Genomic DNA, 26,419 nt, shown 5'->3' with positions numbered 1-26,419 from the left:
TTCCTTGTCTGTGAAGAGAAGAAACCTCTTACTTCACGTGGTTACTGTGACAAATGGATGAGTAAATTCTTCCTGAAATGTTTTAGCTCTTACGTCTTCAAAAGAATTTTCTTCTTGCAGCTCCTGGGAACAGCCAAGCCTGTAAGCTTGCGTGCACTCAAATGCCATGTCTCCTCTCCATTTCCCTCAGAGCCCCCCTCATTGTAGAAAGCCTCAAGTTGGGAAGTGATGTCAATGATTCCACCAACCTCTGAAGGATTAGGAGCCCTGACACCTACATTGAGTGGGAAAGAGGAACGGAGGTGGCTCCTACTGCCCAAGCCTGAGCTGTGTCACAGACCTTACTGCCTAAGCTCTCAGGATATCTGGGGACCTCCTCCCCTTATGTGTTCTGGAGAACAGGCAGTTTATGCTCTCCCCAGGAGGGAAGTGGAGACCTTGGCAGCCCAGTCTTGCTCTCCACACAGCATAACTGTCATCCCCTGAACTAATGCCTTGCTGTCAGCACCCGACCAGCAGAGGGCGCTTCTGGCCCACCGCCAGGAGACAAAGGGGCAGGTGGGGCTCGCAGGAGAGGTCGGGGAGGCAATTGTCCTGTAGAAAGGTAATGTAAACTCCCAAGGCTGCTGGCTAGCTCTTCGTTGATTCTGCTTTGCCAAAAAAGTAGTTGCTTGGTTACCATCCTCTCTGGCTCCCCAACCACCTCTCCCCTTACTCTGCAAGCTGGTGGGGAGGGGCAGACAGATTTATTTGCATACTGAGACTTTACACCTTAAAGCTCCTGGCTCCAGCAGACTCATGGCTCCCTATTAAACCAGTGGCTATTCTCACTTGACCTGAAGCAACAAGGATGCTCCTCTGTGTTAACAGATGAAGGAGGAAAACCCAATCAACAGGCTCCTGTCCCTGCAGGCTCCAAGGCCATTCATCAGGGTGGCAGCTTGGCCTCCACTCACAGGGCCATATTTCCACTGTCCATCAGAGGGGATGGGCTGAGAGGGCAGGTTCAGATTTATAACTGCACATCATCCATAAAGGAGGGTGGCTACTCTGGACTACTCTGGGGGCCACAGAAACTATTTTATCCAATCAGGTTAGTTCCTGAGAAAGATGCAAATTGTCTTGAGTTATCTCTGTCTGTCTCGAATGTCTATGTGTGTGTATGTGGCTGTGTGTACGTGTATATGTGTGTATGTGACTCTGTGTATGTGTGACTGTGTGTCTATGTATATGTGTGTGTGTGTAACACTATCTGTGACTGTATGCATGTATGTGTCTATGTATATATGTGCATGTGACTGTGTTTGTGTGTATGTGTCTATGTATGTGTGTCTCTGTATGTATCTATGTGAGTATGTGTGTCTGAATATCTGTGCTGTGTGTGTGTTCATGGTATCTGCTGTGTGTGTGAGTGTGGGTTTGTGTATGTGCACATGTGTATGTGTACGTGACTGTGTGCAGGCATGTATATGTATATGTGACTGTGTATGTTTGTATGTATGTGTCTGTGTGTGTACATATATGTGTGTATGTAACTCTGTATATGTGTGACTGTGTGTGTATATGTGTGTGTATGTAACTGTGTGTATGTGTGATTGTATGCATGTATGGTGCCTGTGTGTATATGTGTATGTGACTGTGCGTGTTTGTGTGTATGTGTCTCTGTATGTATCTATGTGAGTATGTGTGTCTGAACATCTGTGCTGTGTGTGTGTTCATGGTATATGTTGTATGTGTATGTTTGTGTATGTGCACATGTGTATGTATACGTGACTGTGTGCATGCATGTATGTATATGTGATTGTGTATGTTTGTGTATATGTGTCTGTGTGTGTGACTGTGTGTGTATGCATGACTGTGTACAGCTGCATTTGTCCACTTTGGATGCTGCATGGTGTATCCAAGACTTCAGTGTCCCTGGTAGGGCCGCAGTGATGCGAAGCTGGCAGAGGGGAAGAAGCCTTGGAGCGTTCTGTGGTAAGGCCGTGGCTAAGAGCCCCTCCTTTCCCACATGTTCACTGAGGCACTCCCATAAGCCAACCTTTGATCTGTTCCACTTCGTCCTCAAATGTCACAGAGCTCCTCCTCTTGGGCGGGCAAGTGCAGTGCTGGGGAGGGCTGTCATCAGAAGCACCGTCTTCCAGCAGCATCACATCTGTCCCTGAGGCAAGCAGACGACACATGTATCTACAAGCACCAGGGCCTCTTTCCCCCTCTCTCTAATACCTCATGACCCCGACCGGCTCCAGCCCTTCAACCCCATAAGCACGACCAGCTGAGTGTCCTGAAGCAGATGCCTTACAAACAGCGTGTGTGTCACCCATCCATTCACAGACAGGGGAGGAGCTGCCACACTGCCAGCTGACCAGGTAATCTAACGTACTAGTGGACAGCAGCTGAGCTAGTCACCTGAGCTAGTCCTCTCCTGCACCCGACCACCTCTGCCTTGGCTTGTGTTTCCTTAGGGCACTGTGTCCAGGAACCCTTGGTAGGATAGGGATAGGACTTGTGGCTGGCACCTAGATGAGGCCATCAGTCAGAGAAAATTCTGTCTTCCCTGAGGATGTCCCCTCTGGTAGCCCAGAGGGCTACACATTGTGTGGTGTCTTGGCAACTATGGGTCATGAGGCTCCTTCAACCTGTGTCCCTCTTCTGTGGTTGGAGGCCAGGCAGCTTCCCCACAATTAGGCAGTAGAGATCCAGTCACTGACATCCGTCTGCTGAGCCTTGGCAAGAGCCATGGCTTGGTTCTAATTTCACTAACAGCTATCTCTCCAGCCCGAGATGATTTCCCCAAAGTTCCCAGTGGAGGCTGGAAAGAAGGATCAGCTTTTAAAGGTTCACAACCAGAAAGGCAAAGGTTCCCAGGGGCATGGAAACAGAAGAGCTTGGAGTTCACTGCCATGCTTGTGGCTTGTTTGTACTGCTCCCTCTATGACCAAGACCATCAGCCACCACCACCGCCAGATGTGGCCAGGTACCTCACCAACATACATCTATGAATTAGATGAAGAGAGCTTCCAGTCTCTGACTATGTTGTCCCCACTCAGAGCACTCAGCAAACATGGGTTCCAGCCACCATGGCTCCCCACAGTACAAGGAGCAGGGCCTAACGTTATCAAGCCAGTTGCAGGAAGGAAGATGAGAAGTAAGTGGATGAAGTCTAGGGCCTGACCAGTCAATGATAGCATAATTAGTGTAAAACCATAGGTTTCTCACATTTTATCTTTTCAAAGGCTTTCTAGTGCTTTCAACCTCACCATCACTCCATATGGTGGGGAGAGAAGGAACCAATGAGCCCATTGAATAGAGGAAAGAACAGAGGTGCAGGAAAGCTGAAAGGCTGGAAGCCATAACGGAAGACCCGACACCTGCCTCTTAGCCCTCCTCACAGTCCTCCACAGTCCTCCTCAGTCCTCCACAGTCCTCCACAGTCCTCCACAGTCCTCCACAGTCCTCCTCAGTCCTCCACAGTCCTCCACAGTCCTCCACAGTCCTCCACAGTCCTCCACAGTCCTCAGTCCTCCACAGTCCTCCACAGCCCTCCTCAGTCCTCCTCAGTCCTCCTCAGTCCTCCACAGTCCTCCTCAGTCCTCCACAGTCCTCCACAGTCCTCCAGTCCTCCTCAGTCCTCCTCAGTCCTCCCTCCTCCACAGTCCTCCTCAGTCCTCCACAGTCCTCCACAGTCCTCCACAGTCCTCCTCAGTCCTCCACAGTCCTCCACAGTCCTCCACAGTCCTCCTCAGTCCTCCTCAGTCCTCCTCAGTCCTCCACAGTCCTCCTCAGTCCTCCACAGTCCTCCACAGTCCTCCACAGTCCTCCTCAGTCCTCCTCAGTCCTCCACAGTCCTCCTCAGTCCTCCACAGTCCTCCTCCACAGTCCTCCACAGTCCTCCACAGTCCTCCTCAGTCCTCCTCAGTCCTCCACAGTCCTCCACAGTCCTCCCCAGTCCCTCCTCAGTCCTCCACAGTCCTCCACAGTCCTCCACAGTCCTCCCCAGTCCTCCCCAGTCCTCCACAGTCCTCCCCAGTCCTCTCCTCCCCGTCCTCCTCAGTCCTCCACAGTCCTCCCCAGTCCTCCACAGTCCTCCCCAGTCCTCCACAGTCCTCCACAGTCCTCCACAGCCCTCCACAGTCCTCCACAGTCCTCCTCAGTCCTCCTCAGTCCTCCACAGTCCTCCACAGTCCTCCACAGCCCTCCACAGTCCTCCTCAGTCCTCCTCAGTCCTCCACAGCCCTCCACAGTCCTCCACAGCCCTCCACCCTCCACAGCCCTCCCCAGTCCTCCACAGTCCTCCACAGTCCTCCACAGCCCTCCACAGTCCTCCACAGTCCTCCACAGTCCTCCACAGTCCTCCCAGTCCTCCACAGTCCTCCTCAGTCCTCCCCAGTCCTCCTCTCTCCCCCCCTCTCCTCCCCACTCCTCCCCGGTCCTCCCCAGTCCTCCTCAGTCCTCAGTCCTCCTCAGTCCTCCACAGTCCTCCACAGTCCTCCACAGTCCTCCACAGTCCTCCACAGTCCTCCACAGTCCTCCACAGTCCTCCACAGTCCTCCACAGTCCTCCCTCCTCCACAGTCCTCCACAGTCCTCCACAGTCCTCCACAGTCCTCCACAGTCCTCCACAGTCCTCCACAGTCCTCCACAGTCCTCCACAGTCCTCCACAGCCCTCCACTCCTCCACAGTCCTCCACAGTCCTCAGTCCTCCACAGTCCTCCACAGCCCTCCACAGTCCTCCACAGTCCTCCACAGTCCTCAGTCCTCCACAGTCCTCCTCAGTCCTCCACAGTCCTCCACAGTCCTCCACAGTCCTCCACAGTCCTCCACAGTCCTCCTCAGTCCTCCTCAGTCCTCCACAGCCCTCCTCAGTCCTCCACAGTCCTCCTCAGTCCTCCTCAGTCCTCCACAGTCCTCCACAGTCCTCCACAGTCCTCCACAGTCCTCCACAGTCCTCCACAGTCCTCCACAGTCCTCCACAGTCCTCCACAGTCCTCCACAGCCCTCCACAGCCCTCCACAGTCCTCCACAGTCCTCCACAGTCCTCCACAGTCCTCCACAGTCCTCCACAGTCCTCCACAGCCCTCCACAGTCCTCCACAGCCCTCCACAGTCCTCCACAGTCCTCCACAGTCCTCCACAGTCCTCCACAGTCCTCCACAGTCCTCCACAGTCCTCCACAGTCCTCCACAGTCCTCCACAGTCCTCCACAGTCCTCCACAGTCCTCCACAGTCCTCCACAGTCCTCCACAGTCCTCCTCAGTCCTCCACAGTCCTCCACAGTCCTCCACAGTCCTCCTCAGTCCTCCACAGTCCTCCACAGTCCTCCACAGTCCTCCTCAGTCCTCCACAGTCCTCCACAGTCCTCCACAGTCCTCCACAGTCCTCCACAGCCCTCCACAGTCCTCCACAGCCCTCCACAGTCCTCCACAGTCCTCCACAATCCTCCACAGTCCTCCACAGTCCTCCACAGTCCTCCACAATCCTCCACAGTCCTCCACAGTCCTCAATGGTCCTCCTCTTTTTTTTTTTTTTTCCGGAGCTGAGGACCGAACCCAGGGCCTTGTGCTTGCTAGGCAAGTGGTCTACCACTGAGCTAAATCCCCAACCCCTCAATGATCCTCCTCAGTCCTCCACAGTTCTTGGGAAATGACCAGCCTCCCAGCAGCAATTAACACAGTCAACTTACACAAGTGAGAGGTTTTCAGAGTGGGAACATTACCTGAATCCTGAGAGTAGCTGAAGCCTGTGTCACCAGTGCTGCTGCTGTGTCCCAGGGACTGTCCGCCTGCCATGAGTGCCGTGAGGTGTGGGGACAGACCCAGGTCTGAAAGGCAAAGTTGACATTGGTAGAATAAACACAGGCTGTTCAGGCAGGCAGGGGCTTCATTCTGGGCAGCTGACTCCCGGTTTCTGGCCCCCACTGACCTACCAACTCCCTTTTGAATTCTGTCTCTTGCAAAACTCACTCCTGATCCACTGGAAGACAGAAATTCCTGGGTGCTTCCCCTGGTTTTGACCCTCGATTCTTTCCCACAGGGAGCCTTCCTGACCATGAGATGGCTCAGCTGGGCCACCCCACAACAAGTCAGGTGAAGAGATCTAAGCTGAGCAGTTATGTGAGCAAACCTTCCAGTCACACAGAAAACGTAACCTCTAGGAATAGTTAAAAAGCCTTCACAAAGATGGAGTTTAGAGAAGGTGTGAAGACATCTGCCATCTGATGGTTACTTGTGGCACCCCATAATGGATAAAGAGACACAGAAAGAGTGACCTGGGAAGAGAACTGAGGTTCCTGAGGAGATCTAGGAAGAGCCTCATCCTCACCAAGGGCCGCTAAGGCTTCGGAACTGCAGGCCCAGGAGACTGCCCAGGGGTGGGCTGACTCCACAGACCGTCTCAGAGCAGCTGGACCCTCCAGCTCTCCCTATCCCAGCCTCAGCACTGCCTCCCCAGTGTCAGCAGAGGAGCAGAGGGAGTGAAGCAGAGGCCTTGGCCTTCAAGCCCCCCGGGAATTCAGACCAGGGCAGAGGCAAGCCAGAAAAGATGTGTGGGTGCTGAGAGCAGGGCGTCTTCGAGATGGCTCATCTGGACCAGCCCACAACAAGGAAGCCTGCTGGCCCCACCTCACCAGAGGCTTCCTGCTAAAGAGATAACAGGGACCACTACACAGCTAAAGAAAGCCCTTAGCATGACAGATATATGAGGAAAAGAGGGGCTGGGGGAAGTTCTAAGAGGAGACCACCAAGAAGAAAAGTCATTAATTGGGTACGCAGTAAAGTTCAAAACATAAATCTGTGAAGAGCTAGAGGGTTATTGAAAAATATGAAGATAAAAATCTTTAATAAGAGCTATCCTACTGTATAGTATCTAGGGAGTGAAAAAAATCTCTTAGAAATTACAAACAATGGGCTGGAGAGATGGCTCAGTGGTTAAGAGCCCCGACTGCTCTTCCAGAGGTCCTGAGTTCAATTCCCAGCAACCACATGGTGGCTCACAACCATCTGTAAAGAGATCCGATGCCCTCTTCTGGTGTGTCTGAAGACAGCTATAGTGTACTTATATATAATAAATAAATCTTAAAAAAAAAAAAAAAAAAAATTACAAACAAGGGGCTGGAGGGATGACTCAGAGGTTAAGAGCACTGACTGCTCTTCCAGAGGTCCTGAGTTCAATTCCCAGCAACCACATGGTGGCTCACAACCATCTGTAATGAGATCTGGTGCCCTCTTCTGGCCTGCAAGCATACATGCAGGGAGAACATTGTATACATAATAAATAAATAAATCTTTCAGAAATTACAAACAAGCTTAATAGATTTAATGGGCACTATGCTTGAATGTGCCCCTTCAAGGTTCCTCTGCTGGGAACTTAATCCCCAAGGCAACAGTGTTGAAAAGTGGGCCTCACGAATGGACTAATGCCATTAGTTATCACAGAGGCGTCAGTTACCTCAAGGATGGCCATGAGGCTGGAGTGGTGGCCCTGAGGTTAAGAGCACTCACTACTCTTGCAGAAAGTCTCAGTTTGGTTCTCAGCATACATATACGATGGCTCAACAGCTTCTGAAATCCCAGTGCCAAGGGATCTGATGGGCTCATCTAGCCTCTGACAGTGCCACGCAGGCATACAGCACACACGTGCATGCAGGAGAAACACCTATGTTTACCTTCACAAAAGAAAGCAAATAAATGAAGAGGAGGAAAAGAGGGAGAAGGGGGAGAAAGAAGAAGAAAATGAGGAGGAGGAAGAGGAGGAAAAAGAGTAGTAGAATGGTTTTGGTTTGGTTTAATCATGAGTCTGGTCTTTTGCTCTCTGGTCTTGCCCTTCCTTGACTCCCTTCTGTTATGGGATGGCACAGACAAAGGCCCATCAGATGCCAGTGCTGTGCTCTTAACCTAGGCTGGGCATAGTGGTGCAGACCTTCAGTCCCTGTACTTGGGAGACAGAGACAGAACTCAGAGGTCAAGTTCAAGAGCAGCGTGGTGTAAAGAGTTAGTTTCAGGGTAGGCAGGGCTACAACTGAAACCCTGTCTGGGAGAGGGAAGGAAGGGGACACAGGGACTTCCGACGTCCCAAATCTTAAGCCAAGTGTAAATTACCTTTCACTATAAACCACCCACCCGGTCTCCATCGCTTTGATACACAGAAATCAGACTAAGATAACGGCCTTGCAGAGAACAGTAGTCTCCTGCAACTGACTCTGAGATAGGAGAAAGATTCCTCTTTAGTTAAATCCTGGTATTTCTGAGAGTGAGAGTGATTGAACATACTATATACTCTTCCCTTTCTTCCTGAGAGCAAGGAGAGAATGGTGGGGGTAGGGTGATACACAGCGTGGCCACCTTCTCTCAGAGCCACTCACAGAAGCAGCTGTCAGTCCGCTTGGGGTCGGTTACTGGAATGAACCTAGAGAAGACCCCAAAGTCTCCCCCATACCTGCTCATCCCCCCTGAACGGGGCTGTGCTCAACAGACGGCCTGACTCAAGAATCGCAGTCCCTCAGGGCCATCTCTTGCCAACTGGGATGATGGCAGCCACAGTGTGTTTGGACACCAGCTCTGAGGCTGCAGCAGAGAGCCAAGAGCTGGTGTTTTGGTATCCTCTAGTGAGAGCAATCCTTGGAGCCAGACCACTGTGGCTGAGCTGCAAAGCGTTTCCCTCCAAAGAGCAGACACGGCTCGCCTGGATTCCACCGAACGCTGCCATGAGAGTCCCTTCCAATGAAAACGGACAGAAGGCTAGGCCCAGGGACAGGCTTGTTCCTCAAGAGCATGCACCAGGTAGAAGGCACCTGTGCATCCGGGAAGCTGAAGAGCGAGGGTGGGATTCTGAGGTGCAGCAGGAATTGAACTAACACGGAGACCTCACGATGCCGCCAGGAGAGAGGTTTAGAGCAGGAAAGGGGGAAAACTCAAAGGCCTTGGCATTACTCCCCAAGAAGGCTGTGACTCACTTTCCTGAGGGACTGACAGATGGGACCCTCCTTCCCAGGAGATAACTGGGGAGCTCTGCCCTCAGCCACGGGGGCTTCCACATCTGACACACAGGGGCTCTGAGTAAAAGGCTCAGACAGTGTTTTGCACAGAGGTTCAGGGTTGTGTCTCCGAAGGAAGAGGAGGAATGCAGTGGTGGGTATTCCTGGCTTGGACAGCCATGAGTGTGTACCTGGGATAGACCCATATTCTGTCTTGCTCCCCAGTTGCTAAGGTACTAATGTGGCTGACTGACCTACAGGCAGGCCCTCAGAAAAGAGCAATAGCCACTTTTCACTCCCAGCCAAGGACTCAGAACCCACCAGCCCACAAGGCAGCCTTTCCTGAATGAGCCTCAGACCACCAATGGCTTTGGGTTGGCCACGCCAGCCACAACTGGTGTTTTCTGCCGCCTCCCACAGCTTGCTAATCCTTTCCAGGACAATCACAAACAATTTGCATAGTAAATCGTGGTCACACCGAGGAAGCTTCTTTTTTTTTTTTTTTTTTTTTTTTTTTTTTTTCCGGAGCTGGGGACCAACCAGGGCCTTGTGCTTGGGCAAGCGCTCTACCACTGAGCTAAATCCCCAACCCCAAGGAAGCTTCTTTTTGTTCTATCTACGCTTCCTTTTCTCATCCTCTGCCCTGGTTGTTTCCCTTCTTTCTAAGTTTCAGTGGAATCGAAAGCATCTGTTATGTTCTTCCCAAGAAGATAAGTTATTACAAAATCTGAGCCAATAAAACGGAGCCAAGCACTGAACGTACCTTCTGGCTCGCAAGTCACACTTGGGAACATGAGCTTGTAAATGTAAGGGGTGGGCACTTCCGACGAACGGAGACACAGAGATGGTTCTCCTTCCTGTTCTCAAAAGAAGAGTTACCAGACCTCCCCTATCCAGGGACAGTTCTCCACCAGTCCACTAAGTCAGTCAGTTAGCAGATGAGTGTCATGGGCACACGGACAGGGCATCTGGTCATCTCTGGCCCCGAGTGTTCATCGGCAAAAAGGGTCGTGTCTTTTGCCTTCTTGAGGGTGAAGGTGGAGGATCTCTGTTTCCTGAGAAGAGAGACTAGCTAGGTCTGCCAAGAAGTGAGAGCTTCGGGCTGAAGGAGACGCACTTGACACCTCCTTCCAAATCCCAGCCATGCTTCCCTTCAGAACAACAGAACCACACCCGCAGGGAGCAAGGTGCACCGGGCCATGCTAGAATCAGCGGGTCGGAGCTCAAGGAAAAGTAGGATGTTTCCAAGTCTCAAAGCATCTCCTCCGGCATACATGCTAATTACAGTAGAAACAGCCGTGAAGGCAGGAGGCCGACAGACCACACCCGAAGAGAGAAGCCAAGGTAACTCAACCAATAATAAAATATGCTGACACTTGGGCCCCGAGTCTGATGCGTGAACAGCCTGTCACTGCAGCCACCAGTTCTGCAGTGTTCTTGCCCAAAATATTCCATCCCATTCCGAGCACCAGATATACTCAGGAGCGCTCTACAAAAGCCTTTATAGAAGCGTCTGGGTGGGGCTGCGGAATAACGTCCGTGGGGCTGTAGGGTCTATCATGTACTGCAGTTATGCAGGTTGATAACACTATGGGAGCCTCCCCCATATTACATTTCCAACTCTTCTAAGCCTAAAATTATATGAGAAGAAAAAGCTGAAAAACATCTAACCTCTGATTAGAGCAACTCCTCTGGGTTGCTCAAAGGCTGTGTGTGTGTGTGTGTGTGTGTGTGTGTGTGTGTTCATTCGAGAGTGTGTATGTCCCACCAGATAGAGTATCCCTGAACGCAGGACAATGACACACTGATAGAAGGCTATGGTTTGGCATTGATACATCCCCCAATACACACACCTACACAAAAAGACTACCAGGAACTACGAGAAGAAACCACTAACCTGGAGGGGGAGCTCAAGGTGACAAGAATTTGGGAGGAGGGACCGGCTAAGAGAACCAGTGAGGTTTGGAAGGAGCATAAAAGGAAGGCAACACAGAAGGAAACTGTTCACCAAAGGAGAGAGCAGCCCAGCCAGCCCGAGGCTCCGATTCCTCTTTCTGCAGTAAAGAAGTGGCTGGTCTCTCCAGACCATGAGGCCCCCACTACAGTTCCCAGTGACCCCAGCCAGTCTCACTCTCCAGGGATGTGTGCAGGGGCTATTCTGACCTCCTCCTCTGCAAGCTCGGGAGTCACTGTGGCTACCCTGGCGTGGCTATTCACAACGGGAAATCTGTGCCTTGGGCCTTGAGACCATAGTCTCCCTGACCATGCTATCCTGACAGGCCCTTAGCAACCGGGAAGGGCCCCAGGTGACATGCGTGAGGGTCTTTTTCCGAATTACCTGTGATCCTGTTGGAAATGCTGAAGAGCCTGGAGGTCCTCTGTCGCTGCACAAATGACTCCCGGTAATAACGGTCCCCAAAGCACATGCCCAGGAGCTCCTTGCGAACAGTCTTGTTCCAGAGTCCGTAGATCAGAGGATGGCAGATGGCACTGGTAAAGGACAGCCACGTGGCCCAAGTCTCCAGGGTTGGCGAGACATAGTTCTTCCCCCAGAGTGCCTCTGAGGTAATGACAACCATGTAGGGGCCCCAGGTGACCATGAAAGCGCCAATGACCACCAGGATGGTGATGAGGGCTTTGCACTGGTTAGCGGAATAGACCACTCCCTGAAGGGCATTCCTCCTACTGCCAGAGGAGGAAGTGGAGGTACTAGAATTCTTCCTCCCACTCCTCTGGGCGTCTTCCTCCACAGTGACCACCGTGCCACAGTGCACCTTTCGGGCCTTGACCCTGGCTACCCGGAAGATGAAACCATAGCAGACTAGCATGATGAGGAAGGGGAACAGGGCACACCAGATCTGCCAGAAAATGGTGTAGCCAGGTTCCCGGTGCCACGCGGCCACACACATCCACTTGAACTCATCGAACTCCACCGACGACCAGCCAAAGAGGGGTGGCAGACAGCCAATGAGAGAGTGAAGCCAGATGTAGACAAGAGCCATCACAGCTCGGTTCCCTGTGATCTTCATGGGGTACACCATTGGGTACAGAACAGCGTAATAGCTGGAAAAGAAGATGGGGAGGTGAGAGAGGCATTACATGGAAGCAGGGTGCCCTACTTTCTCCGGCGGGACTCTTATAACTCTTCCCACTAACCCTTTGTGCCCTGAAGGCTTCTATGAGAGACATATTCGCCCAGCCCTCCCCAGATAAGCAGCAGGCTACGCCGTGTCGCAGAGCTGAATGCTAGCAAGGACGTGGTCTGCGTATAGGTCAGCACATCAGGGCCCACTTGCATTTAGGAATTTGGCTAGCCTCTTTGGGAATTATTTTAATCTTTCTATGACTGTGGTAAACACCAGGATCAACCAATCCAACCTGAGGAGGAAAGGGTTTGTTTGGTTCCCACATCACTGTGTACATCTGAAAAAAAAAACAGAGATTGATGGGGCCGTCTCGAAGGTGAACGCAGCTAAACGTGGACAGTATAGTAAAATGCCTGGCTTATGACCGTCATGTATCATGTGACAGTAAGAATCAGGACCAGTGCTCTTGCTTTCGGTACTGATTTTTAAAAAACATTTAGACACGGTCTCTTTATTATGTAGCCCTGGCTGGCCTTGAATTCACAGCAATCCACCTGCCTCTGCCCATCCCACCCCACGAGTGCTGAGGGTAAAGGAGCATATCTCCATGTCCAGCTTCATGAATCTCTAATTGCTGTATCCTTTCCCTCGTTCCTCTTCCCTCCCAACCCTGCCCTGTCTCCCTCTGCTTCATGTATCACATGAAGATGGGACTCACCTAGTCAACTTATGGTTTTAATCTACGCTAATATCTAATAACTAAAAAAGGAATAGCACCTGCCAATAATGCATCTAAAGATGCTAACTTTTCCTTTAATTTGGGGTTTTAGATTATTTTATTTCATGTACATGAATATTTTGTCTGGATGTACGTATGTTCGCCACGTATGTGCCTGATGCCTGATGAGGTCAGCAAAGGAGGAAAAGGAAGTCAGAAGAGGGAGTTGGAGCCCCTGGAACTGGAGCTGCAGACAGTCGTGAGCTCCATGTGGGTACTGGGAATCGAACCTGGGTCCTCTGTAGGACCATCAAGTACTCTTAGCCACTGAGCCATCTCTCCAGCCCTAAATTTTTTTGATAACAGTTTTGTCATAAAGATCTGGCCAAGCTACTGTGAATCCACCTGGTGTTGATGGGGTAGATGAGTCTTTACTTCAAGACAACCATGTCTTGGTAACTCTCCCTCATCACAAGGAAATCCCTTCGTCACTGACTGACCATGGGGCCAGGCTGTGAGGATAGAGGCTCTAGTGGGTGAGTCTGTCTGCATCCAACCCTATCACCGGGTTTCTAGCTGTCAGATGCTACATGCCTGGCATACGCCCTGGCACATCTATCTTATTTTGTCTTGTCTCTTCCTCTGCATTCTCATGGCACCTATAGCACACTGAAATCTTCTCCATAGCGAGACACTCCAGAGTTATATGATCCCAACCTCACCTCCCCTTCAATATTAATTTACAGCACATTACCCACCTCATTCAGCTACGTGTTCCCAGTACAAATGGTCAATAATTGAATAAACAGCCTATTCGCTAAGTAGAGGGGAGCTCCCCACCTCCTGCAAACCTGTGCAATCCTATTTGCTCTTTAGGATGTCACTCAAATGCCTCTCTATCTAAGCACTCACTGCCCTACCCAGCAGCAGCAGCGACTTCTGTAGCTATCCATAGGCGCTGTTCTGTATTGTTAAGTCTGTGCTGCCAAGATGTCCTCTGGTGGGCAGTTTGGTGTCCGTAGCTTACTCCCCAAGACCATGCCTTGGGCCTTAAAGCAGCCAACAATGCCCCTAACACTAGCACAGGTAAACTGTCCATATACTGTGGTGGTGTGGTCTGAGGATGTGTTACTCTCACCTTCGCTTAACTTGACCCCAGATTTAAGGAAGCAATTTGCATCTTCCTGGAGCTACATGTGCAGTCTGCCACTATGACCCAGTGCAGAGTGCTGCACTGCTCCAGGGACCAACGTTCATCCACACCTAAGCTGCTCAGCCTTGGTCTGTTTCCACAGGGCCCGAACACAGATGTTCAAAAGCCATTATTTTTTAAAATATAAAGTTTTGACAGTATCTGTTTCCTCTCAACTGCCAACAAACTTCCAAATTCCTTATTCTGTCTTATACATCTCAGTAGGATGCTGGGACACTTGTCTACCTTTGGAAGAGCCCCCTTATCTTTCTCCACTAAGTATCTTGGAAATGCGTTTTACTTTTACTGACAACACAGCAGTTCTGCAAATGGAACAGGGTCACGTGATCGCTACAGAGAGCTGTGTGAATCCACCTAAATCCAGTAATGAGGAATCAGTCATGGCCCATCACAGAGTAGCTCATGACCACTAATAGCACGGAGGTGATGCTCATGATTGCGTGTTAAATGACAAAGCAGAACGTGAATGTCAGCCCATTGTACAAAGGGGACAGTTGGGCTGGGCAGATGGCTCTGTGCTTGCCACTCCTGCAAGGGACCCAGGGGTCAGTTTCCAGCAGCTGTGTTGTGTGGATCACAACCGCCTGTAACTCCAGATTCAGAGACGCCAACATCCTCTTCTGGCCTCTTTGAGCCCCTGCACTTGCACACACATGCACGCATATGCACGCACGGCATGTGTGTGCACAGAATTAAAAATAAAATACAATCTTTTTAAAAAGATGCGCTATGGAGCAGCCGGACAGACTGCTCAGTCGTTGGGGACGCTGGCCATTCTTGCAAAGGACCTGGGTTTGGTTTGTGGTGCTCAACTGGTGGTTCACAACTACCCCTAACTCCAGCTTCAGAAGATCCAATGCCTTCTGTTGACCTCGGCAGCCACCATGCACACACATGACACACATACATACATGGAGGCAAAACACGTGTACAAAACAAACAAATCCGAAAAGTAAACATCTAAAAAGTGTACTGCTAGAGAAGATACCCTGAAAACATGCCGTGGCTGTCCCCGGCTGGCTACGCTGTCAGTTTTCTTTCATTCTTTTGATTTATGTCGTTTTATTACATGTGGGGAAGCTAATTGGTTTGTTTGACTCATTCATTTGACATTCTCTACAAAGCCATGGGGAAAACAAGAATCCAGCCTTAGAGTTCAGCGTTGCTGTGTTCAGGGCAGCCAGTCCAACCCAAATAACCATGTTCCCAAGAGTCTGGAGGCTTCTGTCAGCCTGGGATGACATCCCTGATTGGCCCCATCTGAATTGTCCCTAGCATCCCCCATTAAGATCCTTCCCAACTTTCAGGAAGTACGGACCTTGGCTCTAGTCTCTGTTTTCAAGAAGTCCAGTGCTTGTGGATCACAAGTGAAGCATAGGATTGAAAGCTACACCTGCCAGCACAGCACGGAACCCGGGGTGCAGCTGATCAGTGTGGCCACTGGTAGGCACTGGTGTCTGTTCCCTCTGTCCCAGTTATGCCACAGGTGGGATCAACACGGGCTACAAAAGTATGCTGGGCTTCTCCACATATCACTACTCCCAGGGCTGTATACCTTCCCACAGCTCCCCCACAATCAGTCCTGATCCATCTCCGCAGAACAAAGGAATAAAGGGAGCTTTTATATGGGCTCCACCAGTCAAGATAGGGCAGAGACCAAAGCAAGACACATCAAGCACATGGCTGAGAGGAACGGCAGAGTCTAAAGATGGGATTCAGTCCCTACTCTGATGTTTCACTCTTCTATAAAGTTACCGTCATGCATCACATAACAAAAGGAAACCATTCTGAGCCTGTCATGTGGTGATTTTGTTATGCAGAAGATATTACAGTGGGTTGGTATAAACCTTAGACGTTAGACATTCTGCACGCCTGGGCTATGTGGTACATGCCCTCAAACATACAATCTGTCACCCACGGGAACATCACGTGAAGCACTTGACTACACACAACATGTAGACAGATAAAACAAGAAGGGCTCTGGCTAAGGAGCTGAAGAAGAGGCAGAACTCAGTTCACTCACTCATTAAGAAGAGCCTTCTAGTGCCCTTCCCAGGAACAAGTCCATCCGAAGCCAGTAGACCAGAGATTGCTTCGGCTCTCTCCAAATCGGATGCAAACTTACCGATCGATGGCAATGACGCCAAGGGTCAGCATGCTGGCCGAGCTGATCAGCAGGTAGAGAAGGGCAGAGAAGTTGCACCAGACCACGCCGAAGATCCATTCCCTCCGTATGGAGCTGGTCACCACGAACGGCAGCACCAGCACGGACAACAGGAAGTTGGACAGGGTCAGACTGAAGACGAACTTGTTGCTGAGGGTGAGAAGGTAGGATTTCTTGTACAAGGTGACCACGATGACCAGGTTGCCCAGGCAGACGAGGACAGTGATAATGATGATGGCGATGAACTCGGAGACAGCGCCCCCTTCGCCACCCTCTGCGGCAGTGAGGTTGCTCAGCTCCTTCCTGTAGCTGAGGGAGGAGTTGAGGCTCATGGTCAGTGCGCCTCGGGATGCGGTGAGCAGAGCATGCTGGGACCACTGCAGAAAGAAGGCGAGACCAGAGGTGGGAATGACTCATTCACACTTTATGAAAGAGGGAGTGGAGGCTTAGCAGGGACTGTTTTGTACTTCCCATTGGCCGACTTGATGGGAACCTGGACAGTCTTTCCCCACGAAACCTCTACAACTTTTGTGTATGGCTGCTGACTCTGGAACTGACCGCCGAACCCATCTCACTCCCTGTGGTACCTTGGCCTTGAGATGTCTCCCAAAGGCCCACATGCCAAAGCTTTAGCACTCAGCTGGATGCCATCAAGGGGACCAGGGGGAAACAGTAGGGATGTGAGGCATGATGGGAGATTTTGGTTCTTTGGAGGATCATGGAGTCCTGCCTTTTCCTCTTCCTCTTCCTACTGGTTGCTATGAGTTAAGTAGTTCTCCTTACCCATACATTCCACTGTGATGTGCAGCTTGCCACAGGCCCCGAGAAGGCCCCATTTGGACTAAAACCTCCAAAACCCCTGCCCTTAAATTTTTTCTCACGCAGTACTAGGCATCAAATCCAGCGTCCTGCATATACTAGCAAGCATTCTACCACTGAGCTACACAGCCCAAATCTGCACTTTAAAGGAGCAGGCAGAGGGACAGGTGGCTTGTCTTAAGGGCGCTCTGTGGGACATTCTGTAGACTGCTGCTCTTGACCCTTGCTCCCTGTGCTGGATTTTCAACTGGCAAAACCATCATCATAAAGGAGCTCACCAGGGCCTCGGGCCGCCTTGAGTTACAGAATCAAAATTCACCCTTCAACCCCATCCCAGATGATTTGTGGACACAAGACTTCTGACCATAAGATTACCCTAATAGCAATTCTGAGTTTCTGAGCAAGGTTAATCAATCAAGGTTAACACCCAAGCAGGGTGGTGGCCCTCATTAGGTATGCTGGAGGCAAGGGAGCAAGGAGGGATGGAGACAGGAAGGCGCCATCTTGGCCCACACAGACTTCACTACTAGGTAGGAAACTGGCTCAAGATCTTGGCTAAAATTCAAGGTTGAAACATTTTAAGCATAAAACATGTAGACTAATGTTTCTTCAGAACTTTTCATCTACTTTAATCCGCCAAAAAATAAAATAAAAAATTCCTACAGATTGCTTTCCCCACCTGCTCGTGTCGTCCATGAACAGAAAACACAGAAAGGGAAGACAAGACGAGGTCCCTGATGACTAAACCACAGAACAGCAAGATGATCCCAAACCCTTCTAGAGGATCCATCCGCCTGCCACCTCTACCAGGTGCCTCTGCCACAGGGGCAGGAGGTGAAGAAGCAGCTTTCTCTTCACAGGAGTCCTGGAGCCAGCTGGCAAGCTCCCACTGCAGGGACCAACCTCAGCTAGGCTGCCTGGAGCAGCACTAACACAAACTCCTCATTCCAGACATCCCTCCTCCTCTTCCTCCTCCTCTCCCTCCTCCTCTTCCTCCTCCTCTTCTTCCTCCTACTTTTCTCCCTCTCCCTCCTCCTCTTCCTCCTCTTCCTCCTCCTCCTCTTCCTCCTCCTCTTCTCCCTCCTCCTCTTCCTCCTCCTCATCCTCCTTCTTCTCCTCCTTCTCCTCCTACCCTCCAGGTCTCAATCATTAAGTCTCCATGATACCCAGAGCCTTTATTAAGATGGAGCCCCCTTCACACTGGCTCACAGATGTTTTTACAACCTCCTGATCTGTAATTGAATGTACCATTCTGCATATGGTCCTCTAGCCAATGTCAATTTTCTCCTGCATCAGGACCAGTGGCTTTCCAGTATCCCCTCTAAGAATACATTATCTCGTAGCAATGACATCATTCCGTTGGGCTTATGTAAGTGTGTGGTCAACTAACATGCAGGGTTTGTAGCACAGGAAATGCTGTGAAGGCAGATGTCCCAGCCTTGAGCATACGGGCCTAATGTTTCTAAAGCTAAGTACAAACATTGTTTCTACTAAAGTTTGCATTGTGCATGGCAGCCCATATCTCTAAGCTACTAAAATATTCTTAATCTTGATCTGGTTATGAAATGTCTTAGTTTCCTAAGTTTTGGGACATGAAAATGCTTTGTGGGTGCGCAGACTACAGGTAAATGTACAGGTAAGGTTCTTTCTGGTTTTCACTTTCTTTTGTCAAATTCTGGATTTTTGCTGTGGCTAAGTAAATTACTAGTTGGCACCTCAGAGCAAAGCCATCACACAAGCATATCATTCTTGAGTCAGTGGCAACGGCTATAACAGGACGGTTAAGAAAACATACTAGGTACCGGCATGGTGGCGAACACCTTAAACCCAGCACTCGGGAGACAGAAGCAGCCAGATCTCTGCTAGTTCAAGACCATCCTGGTCTATAGAATGAATGACAGCCCAGCCAGAGCCTCATAGTGTTGCCTGTCTCAGAAAGAAAATAGAAGTGCACAGATGGAAAAGTAAACAAAAAAACAGGGAAAACACAAAATATAAAGAGTAACTACAAATGCTACAATATTAGAGAGTTTAAGAAACCAAGGGAGGGGGCTGGAGAGATGGCTCAGCGGTTAAGAGCACTGACTGCTCTTCCAGAGGGACTGAGTTCAAGTCCCAGCAACCACATGGTGGCTCACAACCATCTGTAATGGAATCCGATGCCCTCTTCTTGTGTCTGAAGACAGCTACAGTATGCTCACACACATAAAATAAATAAGTATTTAAAAAAAAAAAAGAAACCAAGAGATATGAAAGCATCAAACAGGAGCTTGTCTTTGATCTGAGCTCACAATTATATGTATTCACATGTTTATACAGCATGGAATGGATAAATAAAGCTAATTAGCATGTTCAACACCTCACATCCTTTTCCTTCCTGGGGCTGGACATTTAAAATCTACTCCGAGCAGTTCTGAAATATACATCACATTGCTATAATCACCACACTGCATAATAGGCCCCAAAAATGTGTTTCTTGCCAAGTGGAGTGGTGCACATTTTTAACCCCAGCACTTGGGAGGCAGAGGCAGGAGGATCTCTGTAAGCATGAGGCTAGCCTGGCCCACAGAGTGAGATCACCTTTAATTTTTTTTCCTTCTGGCTAATTGAACATGGAAGCCTTTAAAGAGGTGACAGATGGGAAGAACATCACAAATGAGTGTGTCCTCAGGCAGAGAGTTTGGTTATGCGTTCCCAGTACTACATGGTGGGTAACTTAGTTGGTGAATGACTTTAATCCTTCGTCAGAGTGGTGATATAAAGGCAGCCTTTGAGAAAACAAAATGGGATGCAAAGTTTTCAGCCCAGGAGATGGATGAGAGAGACCAGGAGAATCTCTACTGGTGCGGTTAGCAGGCCCACCCTGACTGCAGGATGAGGGGACTGCAGCTGGCGAGCACCCCCTTTAGGACTCCTGGTACAACCCGCCCCAGGAGGGAGACTAGGAATGTGGGTCAAAGAGGTGGCCACCCAGGGAACTCCAAAGTCCTAGTCTACCAGTAGTACAGAGTGGGCAGGCGTAGGCCTTGGCAGATCACGCTACACTGGATCTTTAGAGAACAGGGATTTGGAAGGCCCCAAGTTTGCTGGCTAAGAGCCAGCTCACCCGGGGGCCTGACAAGCCAGGGCCCATTGAATAGAAGCAAATTCCAGTGTGACTCACACGGGCTCTCCTGAGTATCCTCTGTTGCCAGGCACAAAGGGACTTCTGAACTCACACACTGCTCTGACCCAACAACCCACTGCTCCTCTAGCACACAGCTGGACAGGGCCATGAGTGGGTGGGTGTTAATGCACGATCAGCAACTGTCCCTCAGAGAGCTAAAGTCCCAGCTACACACCTTTACCTTTAAGGGAGCTGCCCCTCTTTGGGAACTGCCTTTAGTCTTAGCTGCCTTTAGAGTCATCTGTTTCCAAAGACAGTAAACCGTATGAGTCTTAGACAACTGGCTACAGCCTTGAGTCATCTACAGCCAAGCCTTGTTACTCAAGGCAGCAATCAATATCCATTCTTGATTAAAACACAAGGCAGTGCTGGAGAGCACAGATCTGCCGAACTGTACAAACCAGTTTGTGTGATGACTCCCGTTATCACTCTGAGGCTCGAGCTACAAGGACAGAATTACCACAGTTGCAGCCTCTCTCTTCTGGGTCTGTAAGTTTGGATATTTTGTGATCCTTGCTTCACATTCTTCTCTAGAATCCTAATTGTCACTGCTCACACTGCCATTGCGACTCCATTATTGCTGTGAGGACGGCAGTGGCTTAAGAGCTGAGACCACAAAAAGACTTTGACACTGGACTAACCTGGGTAGATGAAACCTAGCCTCTCCACTCTAGTTCTGAGGCTGCAGGTGATTCCACTGACTTCCGTTTCCCTACCTGTTGGGTGACTTTCATATCCCACATAGAGGAACTGTGAGGATGGAATTTGTTTGTGTCCAGCCCCTAAAGCAGCATCTGCACAAGCCTGCCTTTGCCACAAGATTTTAACTTCAGTCTACTTTGGAAACCACTTTTCCTTTATTTTCTCAGTGGAGCAAATCCAGCATCATCTCCGGATCCAAAAGTCAGTCCTTTCTCTAGGGTGATGCTGTTCATAGCGGCTGGTCTAGGGATGGTCACAGAACTCCAGGCTCTGGGCTTTGGCTGAAAGTGTTAGAGGACACATTAGTCAACCTAAGGGCTCTACAGTCTGACAGGACAAGAGCACAGCTTTGTCAAGGCTGGCCACTTTTGACCATACAAGGAAATACAGCCGGGAGTGTGGGGTGTGGTGGGCTGGGAAGAGAAAGGGGCAGATGCAGGTTAGCCCATTCACAGACACTCATGGAAAAGCCTGTGAGTCTAAAATCTTGGTTTTCTCAGTTACATACTCAAACTGTGCCCACCCCCTACTTATGCTAATTTCCTTAAGTATCTGTCACTTGAAACTCGATCCTGACTAATTTCCTAACACATTATGATCTGCATTCAACATGTCAATATCCTGCCTCTTTGCCAAGTTTACGCCAACTCCTCAGACACCACTCTGCTACCTCAGCTGCCTTCTGGAAACTTCCTTATTCTTTCCTTTTCAGATTCCCGAATTGCTCTTGCACGAAAGTGTAGAAAAGCTGTTCACCTCGAGAGTGGGGTCTCTGTAGGGCCAGAGACCCTACGTCACAGTCCACATGCACCATGAGATGAAGGTAACAACTTCCTATGTTGGTTGGTGCTTTGAGAAAAGAGAAGCTCAGCTGAGGAAACGTCTTCACCAGGCCGGCCTGTGGGAAAGTCTACGGAGCATTTTCTTGATTGATGGTGAGGTGGGAGGCCTGAGCCCCCTGAGGTGGTCCACCATCGGCAGATGATCCTGGATGATCTAAGGAAGCCGGCTGTGCACGCTGTGCAGAGCAAGCCGGTAAGCAGTGTGATTCCATGGCCTTCGCTTCAGTTCCTGTCTCCAGGTTCCTGCCCTGTTGGAGTTTCTGCCCTGACTTCCCTCAGTGATGGACTATTACTTAATTCATACTGATTTTATCACAGCGGTAGAAACCCTAAAACACCTCCCTTCTTCCCTAACACATCTTATAAACAGGACTGTCAGTGGACAGCCAGAGAACCTGCAAACAATAGGTGTGCACCATAAGGAAGAAGGAGGCAGAACTCCTAATACTTCTCTAACCACTGGACTGGGCAAGACTGGGGCTCTCTGCTCCGGAGTTCAGACATCCATCTTGGAAGAAAGCTCTTTTCTGATAACCTTGGTTACCCCCTGATGAGGCTATGACTCGTTTCCTCCTCTTCCTCCTCCTCTTCTTCATCTCCCTAGAGCTAGTCTCTCCCTCTAAGATGGTACCTCCCCCTTCATTTCCCCTCCACACATCCTACAAGCCATTTCAGAAAGCACTGACCGGCTTGAAAAGCTAGGAAGGTCGCAGATGCCTTCGTATAAGGAAATGAAATACAAACAGATAAACATTTGAGATGCCCAGATATGTCCTCCCCGCAGGTGAAAATATTCCAAAGCATCACCTCAAACAGCTGCTTTACATCAATCACGGTGGTGGGGGGTGGAGTCAGGGAGAAGGTTCTAATAACCACCTTGTCTGTACTTCAGATAACTGAGAGGAGTGTGAACCCCCACTCCAATCCCACCCACAAACAGGGCCACACAGCTCGACAGGAGCCAGAGAGGGATTTTGCAGGGTCCCCAGTCTTCACGTCTACGTGGGTAAAGGGCTCTCTCCTGGGTCTCCATCATGTTCTGCCAGTCGCATAAAGAAGGTGTGCAGATATCGAGCACAGGAAAAGGGCCTCAGTCACGCTGGGGACGATGTGCACCCCACTGGCCTTCCTAGAGTTGGCCACAGTGTTCATGGCTTTGCTTTGCTCCCTAACTTCAACCCACAAAGCTGGTCATGTGCTTGTTCAGAACCTCTTGACGTGTGAACAAGGTCTGTGCTCTGATCTGTTTGGAAAAGCTACATCAAGGGAAGGAAAAGAAAGAAGCCGGGGCCCCACATGACCTTCTGGTCGCTGGGCAGAAACACTGCCAGCCCCTTCGAGGCATCCTTCAGCGCCGCAGCCACAGGTCAGTGGTTTAGGCTTCTTTGCGAGCCTCTGCCACTGTGACCCTGTCCTCAAAAGCATGAGGACAATATCTATCCAGATTGATGCTCTTGACTGTTATTTAACCTGTCTGGGCATCCGTTTCCATCTGTAAAACAGAGGCAAAGGGATTGCCTGTTCCAGAGCTTGTCAATGAGTCAATATTTGTACAGTTCCTAAAATAGTGCCTGGGTGCCTGTAAGTACCCATTAAAGAAAACAGGAAATGGGCCGAGAAAGGTTACCTTTAAGCTAAGTAAGCTTAGCTCTCCAGCCTGGTGTTGTGGCTGCGACTGATCTTTAACCCATCCACTCACCGTAACACATGAGGCTCTACACAGACTAGCCTTGCTTCATTTAGTACATCTCACCACCTACCCACCGATATCCAGACCCAGCCTTCTCCAGCAGCTGGGCTACACTGGGCTACACACTGCCTTCCTTCAGTCTACTTTTGTTATGCTTACAGCAACTTGGAATCTTCTCCCTGTTTGTGGGATGAATGAATGAATAAAGAGTTCTAATAACTTCGTTGAATGAAAAGAAACTAATAAATGGGAGAGGACTGAAGGCTTTGAATATGAAAAATACATGAATTCCTGACACTGGTTTTGACAGAGTGCCAAAGATAAGCACTTGTGCCCTCCTCTCCCTCTCTCCCTCTCCCTCTCCCTCTCCCTCCTTCTCCCCTCTCTCTCACTTTCACACACACACACACACACACACACACACACACACACACACACACAGAAAGAGAAATTAGATTTCCTGAAAATGTTTAAACCGTATACATCCAAATCCAAAGATGTTCACTTATTACTCAATAGAATAAAAAGTCTTCCGACAGAAGTGGAGAGAAGTATGTCTCTAATAGGAGATTGATATTCGGAATACCTAAGTTACTGGAAACTCCAACGACAAAAATACAGACAACCCAGCTGGAAAACAGGCAAAAGACTTGAACGGTTTCCGCACAGAAAGCAGCAGCCACCAACAGACGCTGAGCGTCACCCATAAGTCAGAGCAACACAGAGAGATCTGTCCACTCGTTAACAAAATGGAGACACAAAACAGAGAAAGCAAGTGCTGGCGATGATGAGAAAACTGTATCTCTCTAGGCTGGTGACACCCACCATTAATCCTAGCCCTGGGAAGTTCAAAGCCAGACTGGTCTACATATGGGGTCCCAGACAATCTAGGGTTACACAATGAAACTCTGTCTCCAAATAACAGCGACCACGACGACCACGATGAGTACAACAATGATGAATTTTTTAAAAATAAAAACGGGGGGCTGGAGAGATGGCTCAGTGGTTAAGAGCACTGACTGCTCTTCCAGAGGTCCTGAGTTCAATTCCCAGCAATCACATGGTGACTCACGACCATCTGTAATGAGATCTGATGCCCTCTTCTGGTGTGTCTGAAGACAGCTATGGTGTACTCACATAAAATAAATAAATCTTTTAAAAAAAAAAAAGTGCCTTGCAGACTACTGGAGAGGGGTGTGAAATGTAGCATCACTGTGGAAAACGGTTCCTGGGAGACTTAGTGTAGAGAGTTACAGTCCGGTCCAGCAATCCCACAGTTGGACACATATGCAAAAGAACGGAAAGTAAGACCTGCAAGATGGATCCATAGGTAACCACATTTGTATCACAAATCCGCAACCTGGGCTCTGTTCCTGGAACCCACGTTAAGGCGGGAGGAGAAAACAGAGCCCACAAGGTTGTCCTCTGAGCTCCACATGTACGCCATGGTGCACACTACTAACAATGACGCTAAGAAGAACTGAAAAATGTCTCTAAGACATTTCACAACAGCCTTTGTAGACAGTCATGTCCACAACGGCTTTACTCACAACAGCTAAGACACAGCAGTGACCCAGATGCCCACTGACCCATTACTGGGTAAGTAAAATAATCTGTGTTGGAGCCGGAGAGAGAGCAAGCGCGCACAGCGGTTCCTCTCCCAGAAATCCTAAGTTCAATTCCCAGCAACCTCTTCTGGCATGTGGGTGTACATACAAATAAAGCACTCATATATATAAATAAATAATATATAATATATAGAACAAATAAAGAAATCTTTTAAAAAACAGTGCATGTTACAATATTTTATTCAGGCTCAAAATGAGGAAGGATGTTCTAACATTAGCTACAGCACAGAGGAAGCCGAGGACATGCTAAGGCCAGTTGTGGTTATTCTGTGATTACATTTATATGACGTAGGCGGAGGAATCAGAGTCATGAAGACAGATAGTCTGGTAGGGTGGTATGGCGGAGACTGAAAATTCAAGGCCAGCATGGGCTACAAGAAAGACACTGTCTCTTTAAAAAAGAAAAGATACAGTTGCCAGTATCCGGGAAGACAGGGAGGGGCACCGGTTATTGTTCAATGGGTACAGGCTTTACTTTTGCAAGATGTTGAGTTCTACAGGGATGATGGTAATTGTTGCATGATATTATGACCACCACAGGACTGTACTCTACGCTTAGAAACGATCAGGATGGTAAATTTTACACCACGTGTATTTGTATATTTCACCCCAATAAAAATTTAAGGATCTGTCCATCTTCACCTTAACTTTGCTGTCCCACAGAATGAGGAGAGTCATTCAATAATAATAATAATAATAATAATAATAATAATAATAATAATAAAGGAAGCGTGGGACTGGAGGATGGTTCCGTAGTTCAGAGTGGCTGACTTAGCGAACCCCAAGTTTGGTTCCCAACATCCGTGTTGTATATTAAAAATACACAAATTCGTGACACAGGGTTGGACAAGGATACCACAGGCCACAATGAGAGAGAAAGCCAGAGATAGGCGTTTGTGTGCTCCCTCCTCCCCACCCCATAAGTCCAGCTCCAGGGATCTGACACCTTCTCAGTGACCTTGAGTCTCTGAAGGAAATCATGAAGCAACTTGACCCCCCAGAGGCGGGGTGAAGAGCAAAGTAAAGCAAAACTCAACATGAGGTCGGGACTCTGTTTGCTGTTTCTGCTGTGTCTTGTTGGAAAGTCTGAGGGACACTCAGTCCCGGGCAAAGCTAGAATCTCAGAAACAAATCATGGAGCTTTTAAAAGGACAGCTGGCCTTTCTCCCAGGACTGGCTAACGACAGTCAAGGCTGCCTTCAGATTGCCCGGGATCACCAGTTAGCATCCTCCCCAGGAAAGACTGTCTCAGCCTCCCTCAGACCCACAAACAGGCGGCGGGAGGGATGTAAGGAGGACAACTCATTCTGGAGAGTCCTGAGGAAGAGCTTCAGGGAAAGGCAAGGCTATGCCACCCAATGACAGAGAAAGTCTTCACTAGAGTGACGCTCCAAGTTGCCCACCAGGCAAGCATCCTTCTC

General features: G+C 49.6%; 1 protein-coding gene across 3 annotated transcripts in view; it reads right to left on the bottom strand.

Moving 5' to 3' along the window:
- Gpr161 (G protein-coupled receptor 161) overlaps nucleotides 1–26,419 on the bottom strand; it is a 41,717-nt gene that overhangs the window by 2,327 nt on the left and 12,971 nt on the right. For 2 of the 3 annotated variants that reach the window (XM_032915113.1, XM_032915114.1), the window contains exons 2-5: nucleotides 16,113–16,528; nucleotides 11,309–12,033; nucleotides 5,716–5,820; nucleotides 2,042–2,161 (exon numbers count right to left, since the gene is read on the bottom strand). In XM_032915113.1, coding sequence (XP_032771004.1) covers nucleotides 2,042–2,161; nucleotides 5,716–5,820; nucleotides 11,309–12,033; nucleotides 16,113–16,483 — 1,321 coding nt within the window. In that variant the 5' untranslated portion in view covers nucleotides 16,484–16,528. Of the gene's footprint in view, nucleotides 1–2,041; nucleotides 2,162–5,715; nucleotides 5,821–11,308; nucleotides 12,034–16,112; nucleotides 16,989–26,419 lie in introns of those variants that run through there. The other variant, XM_032915115.1, reaches the window with a different exon arrangement.

The sequence above is a fragment of the Rattus rattus genome, chromosome 10 (assembly GCF_011064425.1).
Source record: "Rattus rattus isolate New Zealand chromosome 10, Rrattus_CSIRO_v1, whole genome shotgun sequence".
NCBI lineage: Eukaryota > Metazoa > Chordata > Mammalia > Rodentia > Muridae > Rattus > Rattus rattus.
The sequence above is the reverse complement of the archived record's forward strand: the minus strand, read 5'-3'. Positions and strand labels throughout refer to the sequence as shown.